This window comes from Bubalus kerabau, chromosome 20, assembly GCF_029407905.1.
Source record: "Bubalus kerabau isolate K-KA32 ecotype Philippines breed swamp buffalo chromosome 20, PCC_UOA_SB_1v2, whole genome shotgun sequence".
NCBI lineage: Eukaryota > Metazoa > Chordata > Mammalia > Artiodactyla > Bovidae > Bubalus > Bubalus kerabau.
Window position 1 is genome coordinate 56,019,129 of NC_073643.1, and position 20,360 is coordinate 56,039,488.

General features: G+C 52.5%; 2 protein-coding genes and 1 long non-coding RNA gene across 13 annotated transcripts in view; 2 read left to right on the forward strand and 1 right to left on the reverse strand.

Annotated features, from left to right (window-relative positions):
• Positions 1-4,003, forward strand: part of ZDHHC3 (zinc finger DHHC-type palmitoyltransferase 3) — a 61,584-nt gene extending 57,581 nt beyond the window's left edge. For 2 of the 4 annotated variants that reach the window (XM_055557052.1, XM_055557053.1), the window contains exon 8: positions 1,540-4,003. In XM_055557052.1, coding sequence (XP_055413027.1) covers positions 1,540-1,806 — 267 coding nt within the window. In that variant the 3' untranslated portion in view covers positions 1,807-4,003. The remainder of the gene's footprint in view (positions 1-1,539) is intronic. The other 2 variants (XM_055557054.1, XM_055557061.1) reach the window with 2 other exon arrangements.
• Positions 4,004-10,923: 6,920 nt separating this feature from the next.
• TMEM42 (transmembrane protein 42) lies at positions 10,924-14,433 on the reverse strand. The gene is made up of 3 exons (XM_055558265.1): positions 14,176-14,433; positions 12,178-12,324; positions 10,924-11,582 (listed from the first exon to the last, which is right to left on the reverse strand). The coding sequence occupies exons 1-3, from the start codon at positions 14,365-14,367 to the stop codon at positions 11,442-11,444; spliced, it is 480 nt and encodes a 159-aa protein (XP_055414240.1). The 5' UTR covers positions 14,368-14,433; the 3' UTR covers positions 10,924-11,441.
• LOC129635347 (uncharacterized) overlaps positions 13,849-20,360 on the forward strand; it is a 29,464-nt gene continuing 22,952 nt past the window's right edge. For 4 of the 8 annotated variants that reach the window (XR_008706238.1, XR_008706236.1, XR_008706243.1 and 1 more), the window contains exons 1-3: positions 14,554-14,840; positions 15,504-15,608; positions 18,654-20,276. This is a non-coding gene — a long non-coding RNA (uncharacterized LOC129635347). Of the gene's footprint in view, positions 13,984-14,156; positions 14,287-14,553; positions 14,841-15,503; positions 15,609-18,653; positions 20,277-20,360 lie in introns of those variants that run through there. The other 4 variants (XR_008706239.1, XR_008706237.1, XR_008706240.1 and 1 more) reach the window with 4 other exon arrangements.

Sequence of the window (20,360 nt, forward strand, 5' to 3'; positions counted from 1 at the left end):
AAGAGCTCACATATGCCTTTCAGTCAGTCTTTCCAGATGTAAACATTTTATAAAACCATAATACAGATATAGAAACTTGGAACTTTATTGATATAAGACCAGTAGCTGATGGGATACCATTAACTAAGAGTGCTGGAGAGGAAGTGACTCAGGCATAGCCCGATCTCAGTCAGTACTGTGTGTCAGTCTCTCCTGCACAACAGAGGACTGGGCCGGTTCGGTAAGGATCTTACCTGGAAGAGAAAATCTAGAACTGGGTACTCAGAGGTCCTTCCGCGGTGGAAAGCACTGTCCGTGGGCAGGACGGGTGCCTGACCTTTGCTCCTGGCAGAATCCCTGGGCTCCAGAAGAGATGGAGCGGGCAGCGCCCCGTTGGGGGTAGAGGGTGTTGTGGGTCTGGCCTGGCTGCGCCTTTAACTCCTGTGGCTTCTCCCCCCTCCCCAACACCCTCTCCGCGGCCTGGCGCACGGACACCCAGAGGCAGGTGAGTGGGCAGCTCGGGAGAGGCCTCAGGGCGTGTCCACCGCATGTGCAGGCCTGAGGCCTGCCCTCGCCCCCTCGCAGAGCGGCCCCGCGTGCCCTCCGGCTGCCTGTTGCATGCAGTGCTCGCTGTGCACGCGGCTGCCTCCTCCCCTCACCTGTCCCATGTCCCCTGTGCTCCCCCTTAACCCCAGCATCCCGCTTCAGGCCGGTTTCCCTGCGCCCGCTGTCGGAGGGGGGAGTGGCCCAGGATTCTCGGGGAAGGGTCATCTTTCCAGATGGTCTCAGGATGGGGGCGGGGGGGGGGGGGTGGCGGGCAGCTCACGCCTACAGAGGCCTGAGGGGTTACCCCTTGGTCGTTTGCCACAGGGAAGCAGCCATCTTGGGCACCCTTGGTCCTGTGGAAGGAAAGGGCGGGCAGGGGTAGGAAAGGCAGGCCCTGCTTGCTGTGCTGCTCGGCAGCCCTCCCCGCCCTCTGAGAAGACCACCCGCCTCCCCCGGCGCCCCTCCCCGCCCTCTGAGGAGCCCCCCACCTTGAGGAGCCACCCCCCCACACCCTCTGAGGAGCCACCCCCCCACCCCTCTGAGGAGCGCCCCCGATGCCCCTCCCCACCTGAGGAGAACCCACCCCTGGCGCCCCTCCCCACCCTCTGAGGAGCCCCGCCCCCCGGCGCCCCTCCCCGCGCTCCTCCCCACCTTCCCACCTTCTGAGGAGCCCCAGCCCGGTGCCCTTCCGCGCCCTCTGAGGAGCCCCCCGGCGCCCCTCCGCGCACTCTGAGGAGAACCCACCCCCGCGCTCCTCCCCACCTTCTGAGGAGCCCCCCGGCGCCCCTCCCTGCCCTCTGAGGAGCCCCCCGGCGCCCCTCCCTGCCCTCTGAGGAGTCCCCCCGGCGCCCCTCCGCGCCCTCTGAGGAGTCCCTCCGGCGCCCCTCCTCGCCCTCTGAGGAGTCCCCCCGGCGCCCCTCCCTGCCCTCTGAGGAGCCCCCAGCCCTGGGCCTCGGCGCTCTGCTGTGCGGGGGCCCCAGCACGCTGACCCTCTATACCCCATTCTCCCCGCAGGGCATCGAGCGCCTCCAACGAAAGAAGCAGCGCAGGGAACGCAGGGGCAGCTGGAAGTCGCTCAAAGAGACCTTCGGCGGAGACTTTTCCCTGAACTGGTTCAACCCCTTCTCCGGACCGCGTCACCCAAAGCCGCTCAGCGACAGAGACTGGGTGCGACAGGTGTCCTCGGTGTCGGACACGGAGAACACGGAGACGACGACGACGACGGAGGAGCCGTCGGAGGAGCCGAAGAACGAGGACGTCGTGGAGGTGGTCGATGAGTGACGCTGCGGGCGGGGCCGGCACCGGGCCTCGCTGGCGGCAGCCCGGGGCACCTGGGCACCCCATGCGCTCCCCTCACGCCCCTGACCTCCGCCCCCCGCCCCCCTCCCCACGCCGGGCCAGGTCAGGCGGCGGGGGTGGACGCAGCGTGACGGAGGCCGACTAGAGCCCTGCTCTGAGCTCCCCACCCCGTGAGGGATTGTCAGGAACCATCCTCCGAGGCTGGGCAAGCTTCTCAGCCTGCACAGCCTCACCCAGCAAAGGAAGCTCCGTGCAGGGCAGCCCAGGGGCAGAAAAGAACTTGCCTCTGTCCTTCCTTGGGGTGTCTGTCTTCTCTTGAGAAGGTTGGGGCCCAGGCTCCTGCTTTTGGGAACTAAGGCTGTGAGGTGGTGACGGAAGGACAGAGCAGGGCTGGCCTTGGGAACCTGGGGGGGACCCCAGCATTAGCAGAGATGGGCCTGGGCAGGCGGCAAGGATCCTGGCCGCTCCCCAGAAAGAGCTACCCCCCACCAACCCCTGTGCCTGTCTTACTAGGAGACAGCCATGGCGGCCTTGGCTGCCTCCGGGGCTCCAGCTTGGTTTGAGAGAGGGCCCCACACATGTGGGACATGCACAGTTGGGCATGAGCCTAAGTTGTGACCGCAGCACCCAAACAGCTCGCATTCCACAGACACCAGAAGCCTCAGTCCGCCCCGAGGCATCCTGTCCCGGGGCTAAGACTCTGTCCACTCCCGGTGGAGGGACAGAGGGACAACCTATGTAGAGCTCCTGGAACTCCAACCTCCCCTGTGAGAACTGCATTTAACTGTCCCTCCTGAAAAGAGTCTAACCACCCACATGGGCAGAACTGACCAGAAAATCTGGCCTAAGAGTCTTAGGCCTGTTCTCCCAAGACAGTGTCCTTTCTTGGGGCATCTCTCTCAAACCATGAATGGGGGCCAGGGCCTGCTGATTGAGAAGCAGTAAGGCCCCCTGTCACACACACAGACCTCCCACACTACCAGGCTGAGCCGGGACCCTGCTCATCCCTTGTGAAGCCTGAAGTGTCCGTGATCATTCCTGAAGGCCTGAGCAGCGCGTCCTGGGTTCACAGTCCCCATTCTCATAGCAGCTGAAGCAGCATCTTTCACAGAGTCCAGCAGAGGGTTGGTGCCCCATGGTGACTGTGGGTAAGAAAGGAGGGCCAGGCAGTGGCCTAGTTCTGGGAGGGCACCCTTGGGCATTCCATAAAGGTGGCGATTGTCAGAGAGACACTGCTGTCCACCCCCAGTGACCTGCCAGGCTCTGGGTTTTCTTGTGGAGGGGCCGCTTCTTTCCTCATCCCAGCTCTAATGATGTCTCACAAGAGGGCGACAACAGGACTCGGGCATTGATAGAGTAGTTGGCAGGGCATGGGGCCTTCCACACCCAGGCCGTAGGCCTCTTTTCTGGGTCCTATCAGCTTTAATATTTATTTACGGCCACATAAGGGACCCTGGGGGGCTCTGAAGCCTGTTAACTCACCATCTAGGCAGGATGTGGCTACGGAGACCTGCTAGTTTTTATCCTTACCCAAAAAAGCATCCAAGGCACAGGCTTGATGGACTGTACACCCAAGAGACTCCATGCTGGGGAAGGAAAGCCATCCCAACCCCTGGAGTCCCCAGGAGGCCATGGTTAGAAGAAGGGGAGAGGGGTCACTGGTCACTGTTTGCAGACAGCTTCAGGGGTCTCTGCTGAGTCCAAGCCTGAGGTCAGAGGTATGTGCTGAACCACAGGGCCCCTGAGAAATGTCCCTGCATGACAGGTTTGAAACTGGTCTTCCTCTGGTCATCATGGCCTGAAAGCAGAGGTACCTACCAGGCCCAAAGCCACTTCTGCTTTCAGATTGGTGGGTGCGGAGGCCTTTCACCTGCACAGAGTGGGACCCAGCCCCGACCCCTCTCCTCGCTGAGCCCATCTCCCTCCACACTAGACACATCAGACCGTGTCCCAGGAGAGGCACCTGGGCCGTGTGGGAATCACCTGCCCAACCCTAAGCCTCGTGGCCTCGCATCAGCAACCACAGTGGCCTTCTCTCCATAGTGGCTGTCGCCAGTATGATATTCTGCTTAACCCCAAACTTACCACTGGGCAACTGATGACAGAACAAGCTGAGGGCTGCAGGGAGGGAGGCCAGGCACAAGCCTCCACCTCTTTGAATAAAAAGCTCTCTGGTCCACCTCAGCTGCCGGAGTCTCGTGTCTTCATGGAGCTCCCAGTCTAGACCCCTGGGCTGCGTCCTGCCTCTAAGGTCACCTTGAGGACATCTCTAAGCCTCTTCTCTCCCATCTGTGGCCCAGGACACAAGTGTCACATAGCTACACCCTTGTCTTGGGATTTTCTTCCCATGGTATTTCCAGCAGGAAGAAAACTCACCTTTTATGCACCAAGCATTGATGGAGCATCTACTGTGGACATTTGGGCCAAGAGTGCCCAGAACTGAAGGTCCTTGACTCTAGAGCCCAGGCCTCCACCTCTGAATTTCCTGCAAATTTCACATAAAATAGCTCTCATTCAGCCCACATGGTGCTACATGGTGCCTCTGCCACTGTGTGTCCAGTTGGGGTTATGGCCTTAGAGGGAGGAGCAGGCATCCCTAACGGGGTCCAGAACAAAGAAGCCTGATCCCAGAAAGAGACAGTCCCTTGACCTGGGAAGTTTGGAGGATCAGATGGCTCTCCAAGTTCCCACATGGTCCCAGCATAAGACACTAAGAAGCTTGTTCACAGAAAGAGAAAAGTGACCCAGAGGACCACATGGTCATCTCGAAGGCATCGGAGTTTAGTTAAACGTGCACTGATCATCTGAGCAAGTCTCTGGAGGGCAGCACCCAGAGAAGAGCTGCAGGTAACACAAGGGCTTTGTGTTGGCACAGGGAGGTGCCTCCTTCTGGGATGACCACCCCCCCCAGGAAGGGACAGATCCCTGCCCGAGGGAAGGTGGTTCTCCCTCCCGGGCTGGGCCACCTCCCTGTGGCCAAGAGCCTGTTGGCAGGCCGAGGCCATCTCTCTGGGTCCCTGTGCTCCTGCCCACAGCTCTGCTTCTAGGCCTGCCATATGGGGCCACTAGCATCAGTCAGATGAGGTGGGGGGCTAGGCGGGAGCCTTCATGGGGGCACTCCTTGGGATTCTTCTTTACCCCAAAGGTCAGGATGGGTCACCCTTCTTTAACCCCCTTCTTTTCCTGTAGCTGGTTCAAGTCAGGGCCCTTCTGGCTGGCCTGCCTGCTTTCACACCCTGAGGTTGAGGCCCACGGGGTCACCAAGGCGGCTTTATCCCTGGGGGGTCAAGGAGTGAATGGGAGGTACAGGGTGATAGATTTTAACCTCCTTGACCGTGAGAGGGAGGAACTGAAGCAACAGGATCAGCAAATTCACTGGCCACTCTAGGGCCACGTCCAAGGTGGTTCATAAGGGCAGGCCTTCTTGAAAAGGGAAGCTCGGGTCTGGGGGCATCAGGGGACGCAGAGCTGACCCTGCTCAGCTGTGCAGGGGCCTGTGATGGGCCTGCTGGCGTGAGGAGCAGGGGTGTAGAGGGGGATGTTTTGGGTGTTAAGAGTGAGAGCGAAACGTCTGGATGAGAACAAGGTGAGGAGCCTGTGGCTTCCTTGGAGAAGGTCCAGAGGCTGTTTGGAGGGAACAGGTAGGCAGGGTCCTGCACCAGGAGGGGTGGAGCCATTCACCATCTTCCCCCGTCCCTCCCCCTGCCCCGTGTCAGCCCCCTTGAAGTTTCCTCATCTTAACTTACCATGATCAAGTAGGTGGGACCACTGGCTCACCCACCACCATCACCAGGGGGCTAGGGCTTCTTCCACGAGGAAGACTGGAAATGGCCCCTGCACTGCAGGTGCCTCGAAGGCCCACCAGCTGTGGGGAAGCGCAGGCAGGGGTCATGAATTTTGGTTTCAGGTGTCACAGTTTCAAGTTGCCTGAAGTTGTCAAAAGTCAAAGGCAAGCAGACAGCACGTGGTCCTCAGTCCTGCGTCTGGTTTGGGCCTGGGCTTGGTGTGTGCTGAGGTCTGTAGGAAAGGCCCTGTCCCCCTGCTGGCCCTCGGGCCCCCTCTGGGAGGAAGGAGAGGTGGGAGTGAGGGGCAGAAGTCCTCAGACTTCGGGCAAACACAGCAGAGAGAGAAGACACCTTCAGCAGGCCCAGCCAGGGTGGGCAGAATGCTCTGGTCAGCTGCTGCTTCCAGGGCTGGTGTGCACTGGGACTGAAGAGGTGGTCCCTTCTCACGGGGCGAGTGGGCAGCATCTTTGGGCTTCTGATAGCCTAGGGTCCAGGGAGGGCCTCTGGGGCTGTGGACGCCTTTGGTTCTGATCACAGACAGCCGTGGTCCAAAACTCAAGGTGACAGGGCAGGACTCTGGGACCCAGGCTGGGCATTTCTACTGTCAATAAGGTGACCCTGTGATTCCACGTGACCTGGCCCAGTGGTTGTGATGCTGTGGTTGGTTGGCCTTTGAATGCTATCTTTCACCCAGCTAGCTCCTGAATCTGCCCTCATATGAGAAATCAAACCTGATCATCTGAAATCTAATGAGTAATAAAGTCTAATTATCTGAAAGCTAATATCTAAGGTTTCCTTGGAAGAAAAGCTATGACAAACGTAGACAGCATATTAAAAAGCAGAGACATCACTTTGCTGACAAAGGTCCGTATAGTCAAAGCTGCGGTTTTTCCAGTAGTCATGTATAGATGTGAGAGTTGGACCATAAAAAAAGGCACCAAAGAATTGATGCTTTCAAACTATGGTGCTGGAGAAGACTCTTGAGATTCCCTTGGACAACAAGGAGATCTAACCAGTCAATCCTAAAGGAAATCAGTCCTGAATATTCATTGGAAGGACTGATGCTGAAGCTCCAATACTTTGGCTACCTGATGCAAAGAGCCAACTCATAGGAAAAGACTGATGCTGGGAAAGATTGAAGGCAGGAGGAGAAGGGTATGACAGAGGATGAGATGGTTGGATGGCATCACCAATTAAATGGACATGAGTTTGTGCAAACTCCAGGAGATGGTGAAGGACAGGGAAGACTCGGGTGCTAGATAGAGTTCATGGGGTCACAAACAAAAATCCCTAGGCAAGAAATGCTTAAATGTTCAACCAAGGCTCAGAACCGGTCAGAGCTGCCACCTCCTTCCAGGGCATCAGGCAAAGTCTAGTTGGTGATGAGAACAGTCTTCTCAGGAGGAACCTGATGAGAAATTTCTTCTCAGCAGGAACTTGATGAGAAATTTCTTGAGTCCAGATTTTGTTAGGATGCCTTGTATGTGGAATCTGATGGGTCTCCCCTGGCTTCACTGTCCTGGAAAATTCAAAGACACACAACCATTCAGTTGGCAGGGAGTGCTGCAGGAGAGGGGAGGGGCGCTGTGTGAGAAGCCAGGAGTCCCAGCCTCAGCTCAGCCTTTTTGAAGGGTCCTGGCTGGTCCTGGGCAGGGCACATGGGCGTCCACACTGGGTGCTGTGAGAAGTACCTAGGAGCTTTAGATGATTACTAAGGATGAGACCCAGGCTGGAGAGTCAGTTGCAGCCGTTAGGGCTGGAACACGCTGCCAGGGCTGGGCGGGGATTTCAGTAGTATTTCTGCCATTGGGAGCACTGGGTATAAACCGATGAGCTGAAAACAATTTCAACCTCCAACTTGCTGAGTCTGATCCACACACCGATTTTTACAACTTGAATTACTATAGAAGAACTTCACACTGTAGAAGAACAGACATGCTCCTCTAGCTTATTCTGAAAGATCAGAAGATCCAGAAGTACAGTGCTCAAGTTCCTACACAGTCTCAGTTAGCCAAAGTGAGCAGCAGCACCTACTGTTTACAATCTCCCTAGAGACATGACTGCCTGGAGACATGTGTGTTTTCCCCAACTCCTCTCAGGAGGTGGGAGAAATTTTCTGCTAAGCCACTTAGGTGAGGGTGGGGAGTGAAATTCCCCAAGAGAAACTCTAGACACTTAAGTCGTGAAAGACCCCTCACTATCTTTGGGGGTGGGGTGGGGTGGGGTGGGGGGTGCGGGGAGGGCAGGAGGTGCGCACCTGCAGGAAAGAGTTGCTAAGAAGCTTTTCACTGTAACTTTTGCATCTTTAGAATTTTGTACTACGTGCAAATAATTACTTATTCCAAAAATTAAAATGTTAAAGATTCAGTTGAGCGAAAACTTAAAAAAAAATTGCCTATTGATGCATCACTTATTCAGAAAATCTAATTTGGAAAAGCAAAGTGTTATTTTTCTTAGGAGTACACCTGGCCTGAAGAATAAGCCAACCAGGGCACCCCCCAGGGGTCTTAGGGACCCACCCCAAGCCAAGACCGAGCTCCAGGCAGGAGCCCTGTCTGCCTCTAGTGGCTCACCTCTACTGGGAGCTTAGCATACTGGAAAGATACAAATTCCTGAGAGGTGGTCATTTCTTCAGACTCTAGAATTTCTGCAATGATGAAACCTTTGATGATTGGGTCATCATCAAACATAGGGAGTCCAAGTAGGTATTGGAATCCAAGGACACAGTCTCTTCAGATGCTGCCAAAGAGCTAGAGAGAAGGGATGTGGTCATTTACTACAGTCCCCCAAAACGAGTTACCATCAAGCACAGAATTAGATGAAATCTGGATGGACAGAACTGGGTTACTTTGGATATGTCTCTTCCTCTTTCTGGAAAACAAGCAGCTGAGCTCAAGATGAAATAATAATTGCGTTATCCAGGCTCCCATCCTGAGTCCATGGAGACATCACCAGCTTTAGGACTTTCTGCCCACTCTCAACTGCCCTGGCTACCCACAAACCTGGTTAGAGTAGGCATTTGAGACAAAATCTTTGCCATCATAAAAGACTTGCAGTGCTACTTCTAGCACCCCTGATTCATGACTGTGATGGACCCCACGCTTCTGGACTAGTAGTCTCTTTGGCCCCCATTTTCTCTGTGCATAGATTCCTTGTAACTATCAAGTGGTAGCTACTTAGGAAATGTTCATTTGTGTTAATTCACAAACCGTGAAAACCACGTCCTCTGAAGCAGGGACACATGTGCGCACGGGGGTTATCATCCACCCTTGGACACAGGCAGACCAGTCTCAGGAGGAAGCTACATGGCCTGGGGGTAGGGGGTGGGATCCTGCAAGGTCTCCACGAGAGGTTTGGAACAGTAAGGGTTGGGAGGTCAGACATGGGAGGCAAGAGTTAAGACAGGAATCAAAGAGATGTTCACTTCCTGAGCCAGCTGTGCAGGACTTCCACGGGGCAAATGTGGGACAGTCCTAGCACAAACAATTAAGAACAGGAACAATCGTAAACCACTGGGGACAAATGAGATCCTTGAGCCCACACAGAGAGATTGTTTCATAGATGGATAGATGGTTGATAGATCAGACAGACAGATGATAGACTGGGGTGAAGGAAGGGTTTTGGTTACAGAATATCACGGCCCAGCAGGTAAGCGTGGAGGGAGAGCTGAAGTTGGGAAATGACTGTGAAACCATCAGAGAAGGTTGGTTCAGACATGAGTCATGCATGCACACTCAGTCGTGTCCGACTCTTTGTGACCCTATGCACTGTAGCCTGCCAGGCTTCTCTGTCCATGGGATCCTCCAGGCAAGGATACCTGAGTGAGTTGCCATGCCCTTCTCCAGGGCATCTTCCTGACCCAGGGACTGAACCCGCATTTTCTGCATTAGCAGGTGGGTTCTTTACCACTGAGCCACCTGGGAAGCCCCAGCATGAGCTGTCAGTGGAGACTAAATTGTTGCGGGCATGGCAGGGAATGACGGGAATGATTTTCATGAGGACCAGCATATTTGCATGACCTCATTTACTTGTTTACTCCAACGAACTTTGTCCTTTTTGAAATGAAATGGGGAGGAGTTGAGATGCCTCAGGGCGTGTGAAGCAGCAAAAGCTGAGATGCTGGGTGACACAGCAGAGACTGAAGTAATGCAGACACAGCCAGGGCACACTTAAGAGCCTTAAAAACCGGAAGAGCCACAAAAGGATGCTCCAAGGAGCCTCCCAAGAGGACCTGGCTGTGATCATGCCTTAATTTTAGACTTGAAGCCTCCAGAACTGTGAGAGAATACATTTCTGTTGGGTTAGCCACCAATTTTGTGGCCATTTGTTTCTGCCCTAGGAAAGGAATTCAGGGCACAGAGTCCATGTGTAGCACTGGAGCGTCCTCGCCCGCTGCCTCCTTGTGGCCCTGCAGTGTGACTCAGCACCCTCATGCGGGTGGGCTCACAAGGTCAGAGCAGTGTTGGGACTGCAGGAAGCCATACCTCAGCCATAATTTTTATTTTTTTTAATGCTTTTGTTTTCTGTAGTTATTGCACCTGGGTGGGTGGAAAAGACTGAAATGTCAACTGCTCGTAATGTCATATCATAAATGCTGGGGAACCATCACGATCAGGGTAAGCTGTGAGGGAAGTGTTGGCAGGATACGACTTCCTTGTTTTTTGCCACCAGTGGGCGAGTTGGAATTTAAATCCTATCAGTATTAAAAAACAAAACCAGTCTGCATAATGGATGATGTTTGCTGTAACTTCTGCCTCTTGGAGTCTCAGGAGAGAGATGACAGATGGAGACACGCTGGTAGGGTTTTAAAAGGCAAAGTTGCTCTTATACCAAAGTTAGCAATAGTTGCTAAGGCTCTCTTGTGAGACCATCAGCCTATGACTTTTCAGCTTGTGTGCGGATTTCTGGCGGCGGGGGGGCAACTGTCCAATCAGGACTCAAAAATGACAAGACGGCAACTTCCCTGGGGCAGGGGGTGGTCCAGTGGTTAGGACTCTGTGCTCTCACTGCCAAGGACCAGGGTTCAATCCCTGCTCAGGGAACTAAAATCCCAGAGGCCAAGTGGTGCAGCCATAACATAACATAAAATATTATAAGAGATATGGACAGATATGCTCCTGAATTTGAAGAACACTTGCCTGGGTAGAGTCAGGAAGGAACTGGCAGGCAGAGAGTAGCCAAGTCCCAGGCCTGGAAGTGGGGATGGGATTTCAACTTCCCTCTGAGAACTACAGCTCACCCCAGTTGCTCTTACTCCAAAAAAATGAGGAAAGGAAAAAAATCAGGACAGAATCAAGATCACATACCTGGCAGCTTAAACTTACAAAAACAAGCATTTATTAATCCAGTTTTTCTTCTCTTGCTTTAATACAGAAGCATGAGGCTGATGGTCTGGTAACACTGATGTGAAGCCAAAAGCCCAACCAGTCCTGATTCCAAAATCCCGTGACTGGCCTTTGTTAGGCAACAGGATTGCAGTTACAGTGTGGTCTCAAGTCCATACAGGAAGCTGACCAACCCCAGGGTCTCCTGCACCTGCCGGGGCCTGCTTGGGTGGGCCGGGAAACATGAGAATCAACAGCACAGTGCAGACGGATGGAGGCGGCGGCTTCGGGCAGAACGCTGCCGAGCTGTACTTCCCCTGACAGAAGCTGGAGCTGTCCACCCACAAGGCTTCTTGGTCATGGGCCCGCTTCCCTGGGCAGCATCCTCCTCTGGCCCGGGGCTGGAAGGCTGCGCACCCAGATCGCCCTGGGCTGCGGTCCCCACACGCCAGCCCGAGCCTGAGCCGCCATCACTGTCTTTCCAGCGGGTCTGCCCGGCCGGCTGGTGCTACCGCTGCTTGTGCGGAAGGGGCTTCCTGGGCGGTGGGAGCTCCCTGTGGATCAGGGTGAGTCCACAGAGGATGAGGAACACTCCACCCCACCACAAGACCTCCTGGCACTCTCCGTACAACACAAAACCCAGGAAGGCCTGTGGGACAGAGACAGCTGTGAGGCTGGGTGGACACGTGCCTGCAGGGTGGGTGGGCACCACCTGACTCCCCTGTGGCCAAGTGCCTCCCAGGGCAGGAAGAAAGGTCTGGAGCTGGAAGTCTTGGGCCTGAAACCCAGCTGTGATCTTCAACAAGGCTCACCTGTAGAAGTGGGGCGGGTGCCTCCTCATGCCACTGGACCAGCAGAGGGGACAAGAGAGGCCAGCAGAGGCCAGAAGCCAGGCCCTGCATATGGCCGGCCCAGCACGCCCGCCCTGCTTGGACTGCACGCTGACTGGCTCAGCCCCACTGGGAAGGAAGAACCTCCACCCTCCATGTCTCCTGCCTGAGTTCACAGATCCTTGTGGAGCAGCAAACAAGCAGGCTTTCGACAGCTGGACTTCCTTGCCATCTAACTTGAGAAGGTCACCAAGTTTGAGAGGTTGGAGGAGAAGCCACAGGGAGTCAAGATACCGCCCAACCTCTGCTTCGGTTCCTGTCCCTTCTCCTAGGTGGGAAAGCAGGTGTTGCCCAAGGACAACCCACCCAGAACCCAGGTTTGCGACAGAGGAACCATACACTCAGGCTACTCACCGAGTTGAGGATGTTTGAAAAAGTCACTGTGACAGATGCAATGGCTGAAGACATAGACAAACTGAGGCCCCGGCTAAAGAACGTCCACATCAGAGAATTGGTGGAAGCCATCATAATAATGCCTAAGATGCAGAAGCCCACGTTCACCTGCAGGAGAAAGGGTCACTGCAGCCACGGTCAGCCCTGGACAAGCTTGACCAGCAGCCACCCTTACAGCCACCCAGGGTCACAGTCACTGCTGGCAGCCGGGCCACCACAGCCTGGGGGTCCTCAGAGCTTTCCTGCATAGGACTTCACTTAACCCTCAGCCAGTGGCACACTCATTTAACAGCTGAAACAAACTCAGAGAAGACATTTATTTGGCCATTGTACTAACCATGTGACCTTGGGCAGAAGTAAAGTGCTAATTCATATCCAGTTATCGTCTATTGAACACCAGTCTGTTACGGCCCCACAGTGACCAGCACGGTGGGGGAAGTTCAGTCCCAGTGGGCCAAGTAGTTACCCCCAGTCTGAGTAAATGAGGGGCAGAGTCCTCACATGCCAGAATCAGGGAACACAGGAATTGGTGGTCTCCCTGCTGTCCTGTGCAGCCTATAAGCCACTCAACCAGGTCCCACCAGACATTCTTGAGCTTTTACTCGGTAGCAGGCCCTGGGCTAAGTGTTACAAGTACAGTTTTTATTTACTCCTTAACTTCATTTTACAGATAAGGAACCTGAGGCATTAAGGAGCTTGCCTGAAGTGCCACAGCTTGGGGGAGCCACCAGGACTCAGGCCCAGGCAGTGGGACTCCATGCTCTGAACTAGGACACAGCATGGGAAACCACACCTGGGAGTGTCTGACTAGTGATCCCAGGCGTCACTTGGAGAACATGCAGATTTCACTCATTCGTTTGTTTCAGGAGAGTACTGAGAGAACAGAGGATCTTTAGAAGCCTCCTACACAAAGGACGTGCGGACCCCTTACTTGGTTTTGAGTTATTAACCTGCGTGCAGAGAGCCGCTTCCCCTGGGGATGGCACCCATCTACACCTCCTCTTCTTTCTCCTAACAGTTTTCCAGCAGCTGAATATATGGTGTCTTGAGGAAGGAGTGTCTCTATAATTTACACAGAAGCCCCGTTATGTGCCAGCGGCAGCCTACTTATGTCAAGGCTTATGAAGGTCTGCTGCACAACTGAGAAAACGAGAAACCTCATGGGTCATGGTCACTCGTCTTACTTTGACCACTTACTCCAATGAGAATTACACACGTCAGGATACCAACCTCAAGCATGGCAGTGCCCACTGGATTAGCCCTTAACAGGCTTAAACCTAAAGAACCAGACTGTCTACTGTCTCAGTTGGGGACTAACCCTGAGCTGCAGCAGCTGCAATGAAAACTCTACCAAGCAGAACCTGGCCTATTTGACTTGAGATGGGACCTTAGCAGACGTGGGGAGGCAGTTCAAGAGTTCTCAGCATTGGGGAAATATCCAGAACGGTTGTCTCAATCTTCCTTTTATAGGACATCCCAAATTCCCAAGTTTCCTGGCAGGTGGGTTGACCAGTCAAAACACCCGTTAAAGACGGAGTTGGGCAACAGGCTTCTCACCTTAAGAGTCACGTGGAGAGAAATGCTCAGGCACAAAGGGCTTAAAATGAGAGGTAGAGAGTGGATGTAGGAGGTGTGCGTCTTCCCCGAGAGTGAACTAGCCCAGTCGGAGGACAGATTTTTGGGGTCCCTGGTAAGGGAACATGCCTCAGTCCCCAACGTCTCTTACCACCTACATTGGACGAGGGCTGGGCGTGATTCCGAATCGAGGTATGCTTGTCTGCCCCCGCTGTTCTGCAGCGCCCGGTTACGGATGGGCCCCCCAACCCACCCCTCAAAACAGACCCGCGGGGGTCGGACGGCCCCAGCGCCGCCAGCGCCGCCCCGCCCCGGAGCCCCGCAGCGCCCCTCCTCCGCCTGGCCCCTCCCGCCGGCCCACCGCAGCAGCGCCCCCGGCTCGACCTCTCTGCCGAAGGCCAGCTTGGCGGAGGCGGCGGCCAAGGCCCCGAACGCGCCGGCGCACAGGCAGTTGAACACCCCCCAGAAGCGGCGCCGCATCGCGCCGGCCTGGAGGTGCGGGGGGAATCCGGCAGAGGTGTTAGGGTAGGCGGCAGCACACACCCCGCCGCCTCCGGGCAGCGGTCTTCCCGCCATGGCGCTCGCAGCCACCTGTCGGGTTGCCAGCCAGCGGCTGGGCCGGAGGCGCGCGACGATTGGACGGCGGCCTCACGTGAGCGCCGCACCACGTGAGTGGGATGGCCAATTGAGGCTCCGGGATGGCCTCGAAGGGCGGGGCCGCCGCAGTCTTCCTGGCTGTGGTCGATTTTCCGCGTTAGAGTTAGGCTTTCGCGGGAGCACTCCTGCACCGATATATCCAAGGCTGACTGTGGTCTCTGTTGTAGAACAACTCCTCGTGACTCAGCAGTTTCAACCCCTGTTACTTGGTGGGGTCCAGCATCAGTTTCCCTTAAGAATTGTTTAAAATGCCTAATCCCAGGTTCTGCCCCACACCCATTGAATCAGAATCTACATTTTTAACAAAACCCCCAGGAGACTGACCTGCACCTCCTAGAAGCACAAAATGGAGAGATGCAGATGGGAGAGGGCGCTAGAGATCTGCAGGCTCAGTAAGAAAGCGGAGTTGGAGTTGAGGGCTGGGGAGGGAGGTTAGGGCTTCTGGCGGCTCAGATGGCCCAGATGGTTACATGCACATTGTAGGAAATTTTGAAAGTATAATTAGAAGAAAATGTCATCCATCATCACCCCACTGAGATACTCAGGATTGACATTACTTCCACTTTCCCACACACTTAAATACTGCTAAATTGTTTTCACTTAAGAAGTAGTACATTTCTCTGAAAACAAACTGTCGTTGGGAATTTCCTGGCGGTCTAGTGGTTAAGACTCTGCTTCCACAGCATGGGGGGCACAGGCTTGATTCCTGGCTGGGAAACTTAAGACTGGCATGCCATGTGACAGGGACAAAAATAATTTAATTTTCAAAATATATATGTGCTTAGTTGCTCAATTGTGTCCAACACTTCGAGGTCCCATAAGCTGTTCCAGCCAGGCTCCTCTGTCCATAGGATTCTCTGGGCAAGAATTCTGGAGTGGTTTGCCATTCCCTACTCCAGGAGAATCTTCCCCACCCAGGGATCCAACCCACATCTCTTGAGTCTCATGCCTAATCCCCAGCACCTGTGAATGTGAATATATTTGGAAATGGGTCAACTGTAATAAAATTAAGATGAGGTCATTAGGGTGGGCTCTAATCTGACTACTGTCTTTAGAAGAGAGGAAGACACAGGGAAGAATGCCCTGTGACCACAAAGGCGGAGATTGGAACGCTGTATCTACAAGCTGAGAAACACAAGTGTTGCCAGCAACACCACAAGGTAAGAGAGGGATGGAACAGCTTGTACTCTGGAGGCGTGAGCCTTGCTAACACCTGGATTTTAGACTTCTAGTCTCCAGAACCGGAGAAGGCAATGGCAACCCACTCCAGTACTCTTGCCTGGAAAATCCCATGGACAGAGGAGCCTGGTAGGCTGCAGTCCATGGGGTTGCTAAGAGTCAGGCACGACTAAGCGACTTCATTTTCACTTTTCACTTTCATGCATTGGAGAAGGAAATGGCAACCCACTCCAGTATTCTTGCCTGAAGAATCCCAGGGACAGAGGAGCCTAGTGGTCTGCCATCTATGGGGTCGCACAGAGTCGGACACGACTGAAGCGACTTAGTAGCAGCAGTCTCCAGAACTGTGAGAGAATATGGTTCGGTTGTGTTAAGCCACCTGGTTTGTGCCAGTTCGTTGTGGCAGACCTAGGGAGCTCAAATAGCTGAGAAAACCCAAGCCTGTGTATTACCAGCTTCCCTAGTCCACCACCTTCTCCCACCTGCAAGGCTGCTGTCCCCTGTAAGATGGGGAGCCCTCCCGCTGATGCAGCTGGACCTGTGGGTTACATAACTCCTATTGTTAAGTCAGTCACCGCAAATCAGGGACCCCATTGATTCAGTCAGCACCCTTATATCACTTGACTCCCATATACTGATATTAAACCAGCCCCCTAAATCCATCACTCTCCCCTTCATGGAAGCATAATAAAGGAAAGAAAAAAAGCGTCCAAAAGTAGTCAGTGCATCATCAAGACTTCCTTTTTAGTATTCCTATAGAACAGCATTTTAATAGATTACAAATTTATTGAAGATGTACCTACATGATAACAGTCTTGTTTTAAAGGGGGATATTAATTTTTGGTGTCTTGGGGCTTCCTCGGTGGTCCAGTGGTTAAGACTCCACACTTTGAATGCACCAATGTAGGGGCCATGGGTTTGATCCCTAAATGGCAACCCACTCCAGTATTCTTGCCTGGAAAATCCCATGGATGGAGGAGCCTGGTAGGCTATAGTCCATGGGGTTGCAAAGAGTCAGACATGGCTGAGCGACTTTACTTTCTTCTTTCTTTCTTGGGAAACAGAAACACACACACACACACACACACACACACACACACAATCGTTTTCAAGATGCATCAATAGTAATTGTTTTATGTTATTGACATAGAGCTTATATATTACCTTTTAGAATGCCATGACACTTTAAAAAGTTTTAGATCTCTATGAAGATACATTTAAAAAATATATATATATATACACACACACATGTTAGTTTTCAAACCCATCTGAAGTATAATTTGACTGAAGCAAAAAATAGTACGTCAAAGAATCAGTAAAAGCAAACTAACTTGCTCCAAACCTTCTGATGCCAGTGGCTTTCCAGCTCACTGTGAGGTCATGTCCCATTAATCTCCATCATATCTCTGCCTTCAGCTTCTGCTCCTCTCCTTCCTCACTCACTGGCCTCCTTATGTACCCAAGTGATAACTGGAGTATTCCAGATTTAGAATATTTGCATTTCTTCTCTCTGGGTTACTTTCCCCTGACATCCACATGGCTTGCTGGATAACCATCTTATTTATTCAAATGTCACTTGCTCAGGGCCTTTATGGTTTCCTCTATGTTTGAAAATACAGGGAGTTCCCTAGTGGTCCAGTGGTTAGGACTTGGTGCTTTCACTGTTGGGACCCAGCCTTGATCCCTGGTCAGGGAATTAGGTCTTCCCTTCCCTCGTTTAGTTTTTCTTCTCGCCATTATCACTTGCTAAATACACATTTTATTTTAACTTTGCTTGTTATCTGTTCTCTTGTTTTCTTTTCCCCACTAGAATGTAAGGATATGTGCTGCAAAAATTTATGATTTTTTTTTTTTTGCTGTGGTTTCCCTGGAGCCTAGATCTGTATCAGTCATATAGTAGGTACACAGTAATATTTGTTGAATGAATGAATGAACAGCTATAAAACAGATACAAAGAGACAATGCACAGGGTTTTGATGCTGTACTGTGTGTGGTGAGATTGTTGGAACTAGAGTTTAGGGCTAAGAAGAAACCAGGACCTAAATATTCATCAATAGTAAAAAATTGATTAGTGTTTTTAAAGTTATTGACAGAGACCATAATAGTAACTATTTTTTCCTCTTGCTTAATGTTTGCCTTTCTTAACATTATGTTGTGTGTATTAAAAAGGGGGTTATGATACTTTAAAGGAGGGTCAGGTTAGAATGCGCTTCCATCATGAGTTCAAGAAAGAAAGGTCTGGAACACTGCTGTAGGACAAGACTCAAGGATTTGTTTTTAGAAAGAGAGAGAAAGGAAGGGAGGAAGGCAGGCAGACAGGAAGTGATAGGGACAGAGTCAGGGACGAGGTCATTGTTTTGTCATCGTTCGTGCACGTGCTCAGTCGCGTCCGACACCTTGCGACCCCAAGGACTGTAACCCGCCAGGCTTCTCTGTCCGTGGAGTTTCCCAGGCAAGAATACCGGAGTGGGTTGCCTTTTCCTTCTCCAGGAGATGTTCCCGACCCAGGATCGAACACATGTATCTTACATCTCCTGCATTGGCAGGCGAGTTCTTTACCACTAGCGCCACTTGGGAAGTCCAGGTAATTATTAATAAATAGTTGATTCCACTAGGGGATTCTAGTAAAGAAAAAAGTATGGGAGACCCCTGTAAGTTACTGATCGCTGAAGAAAGCAGGCTCGTTCAGCAACAAAACTCTGCACCATCAGCGTGAGACATGCCCGAAAACAATCAGACAATTGTGGCATGAGACCCACATCCTGCCCCGTGAGCTCTGTAAAGTAATGATTCCTCTGCGCATACTAAAAACAAAAATATAAGGGAAAGGTGATACACTAAAACCTGAGACGATTTACCCTTTCGATCATGTGCTACTGCCTTTTCACTCATTTCCTTTGCGCGGTGACAGTCCTGGCTTGACATGTAGGGACAAGGAAACTCCTCCTCTCACCCGCCTGTCTGTAAGCCTCACAAGCGTCCTATTGTAGTAAATCACTTCTTATCTGTTGCTTTGCCTCTTGCAGACATGGATTTGATTCCTGGTCCGGGGAGATCCCACATGCCACGCAGCAGCTAAGCCTGTGTGACATAGTTATTGAGCCTGTGCCCTAGAGCCTCGGAGCCGCAACTGAAGCCCAAGCCCCAGAGCCCATGCTCCACAAGAGAGACCACTGCGACGAGAAGCCCGAGCACCGCCTAGAGAGTAGCCCCTGCCTGCCGCAGTTAGGGAAAAGGCCGAGCAGCAACAGAGACCCAGCACAGCCAAAAATAAATAAGTAACAGTATTTAAAAAACAAACAAACAGAAAGCCAGGAGTCTGCGCAGATGGCAGACAAGGGTTGTAGAGAAGCATCTTACTGGGGTCTGCATTTGTTTATTTTTTTATTTATTATAGAACAAAGAAAAAGCGGGCTGAGGAGCCAAAGTAAGAGGACCAGTGAAAGTGGTTGCAGAGATGCCATGGTTTAGGCCTGACACCAGGAGGGAGTGTGTTAATTTCTTCTTGCTGTCAGCCATTCCCAGGTGAACTGAATAAAGGTATTGTAGTTTAATCTTCAGGCACATCAGGGGAAGGGTTCCCAGAGAGGAGCTGTTGCATATAGTTTAAGCTATAGGCAACATCCCTTTAATGATTAACTTGTCGCAAAAGCAATAGAGAACAAAGGCTAAAGTAAAAGAAACAGACCTATTACGGAGGCAGATTTATGGATTACCTAATCTAGCCTAATTCATTTCATGAACTTTTCCTTAGGTAAAGGTTATTCTGCTGGCCTGGATGTAAATAACCATCAGTTTGTCTTCAGAATCATGTCTGAATTACCACAATATATTGAGGCTTTTCTTGCTGTGTCAGAGGAGCTAACGAAAGGCAGTTCTGATCAGGCCAAAGATAAAACTGGTAAAATCACTATCATATGAAAAATGCGGGGGCACCATAACTGAACTTGGTTTCATGGATTTAAGAACAGCGAGCTGCAGGGTATTCTGATAGAGAGGCGTGTTGTAAGAGATGAAGGGAAATTCTGGCTCTGAGGAAGGAAGGGCCCTGTCCAGAGTCTGTCAGGATAGACTCAGCAGAGCTTGAACCAAAGTGATTGTAAGAGGGTCCTAGATCTGGTGTTTGTATGCTATTTATTTTTATTACTTCATGCTTCTATTCAGCTACTGTTTTTGAAGCCCTACTATGAGCCAGCCGTTCTAAGCGCTGTGCATATATCGCATTAAAAACAATCCTTGCTTTCTTCCCTTCTAAGGAGGGGAGACTGATATTAAGAAATAATTTACACGTGCAGAGCTGGGCTGATAGATTGAGAGCAGCTGTGGTGGAGGTGGGACTCAGCGAAGGGTTGGTTCCGGAGCTTAGATCTGCAGGGGAAGGAGGGGCGAGGAGACCGGAGGAAAGAAGGCTCTAGACTCAAGAAAGAGCCAGTGTGAGTCTCCAAGGAGGGGCCACCTGATCTGCTTGAAGAACGCTGGGAGGTCAGTGTGGTCAGAGCCCAAGAAGCAACGGGGAGATTAGCAGGGCGTCGAGGAGGAGCCCAGACTTAGAGGGACTTCGGCTGCTTGAATTGTGGACAAGACCTGGTGCCACGTGAAGACCTTGAACGGTGTATCTGAGAAGGCCCAGCCCGGCTCCTGTGTTCATGGTAGGCATCAGGGTATGAGGGTGGAAAGAGGGGGCTTGTTTGAGGTTCCTGTGGGGAGCAGGCAAGGGAGGCCGGGGGATTTGA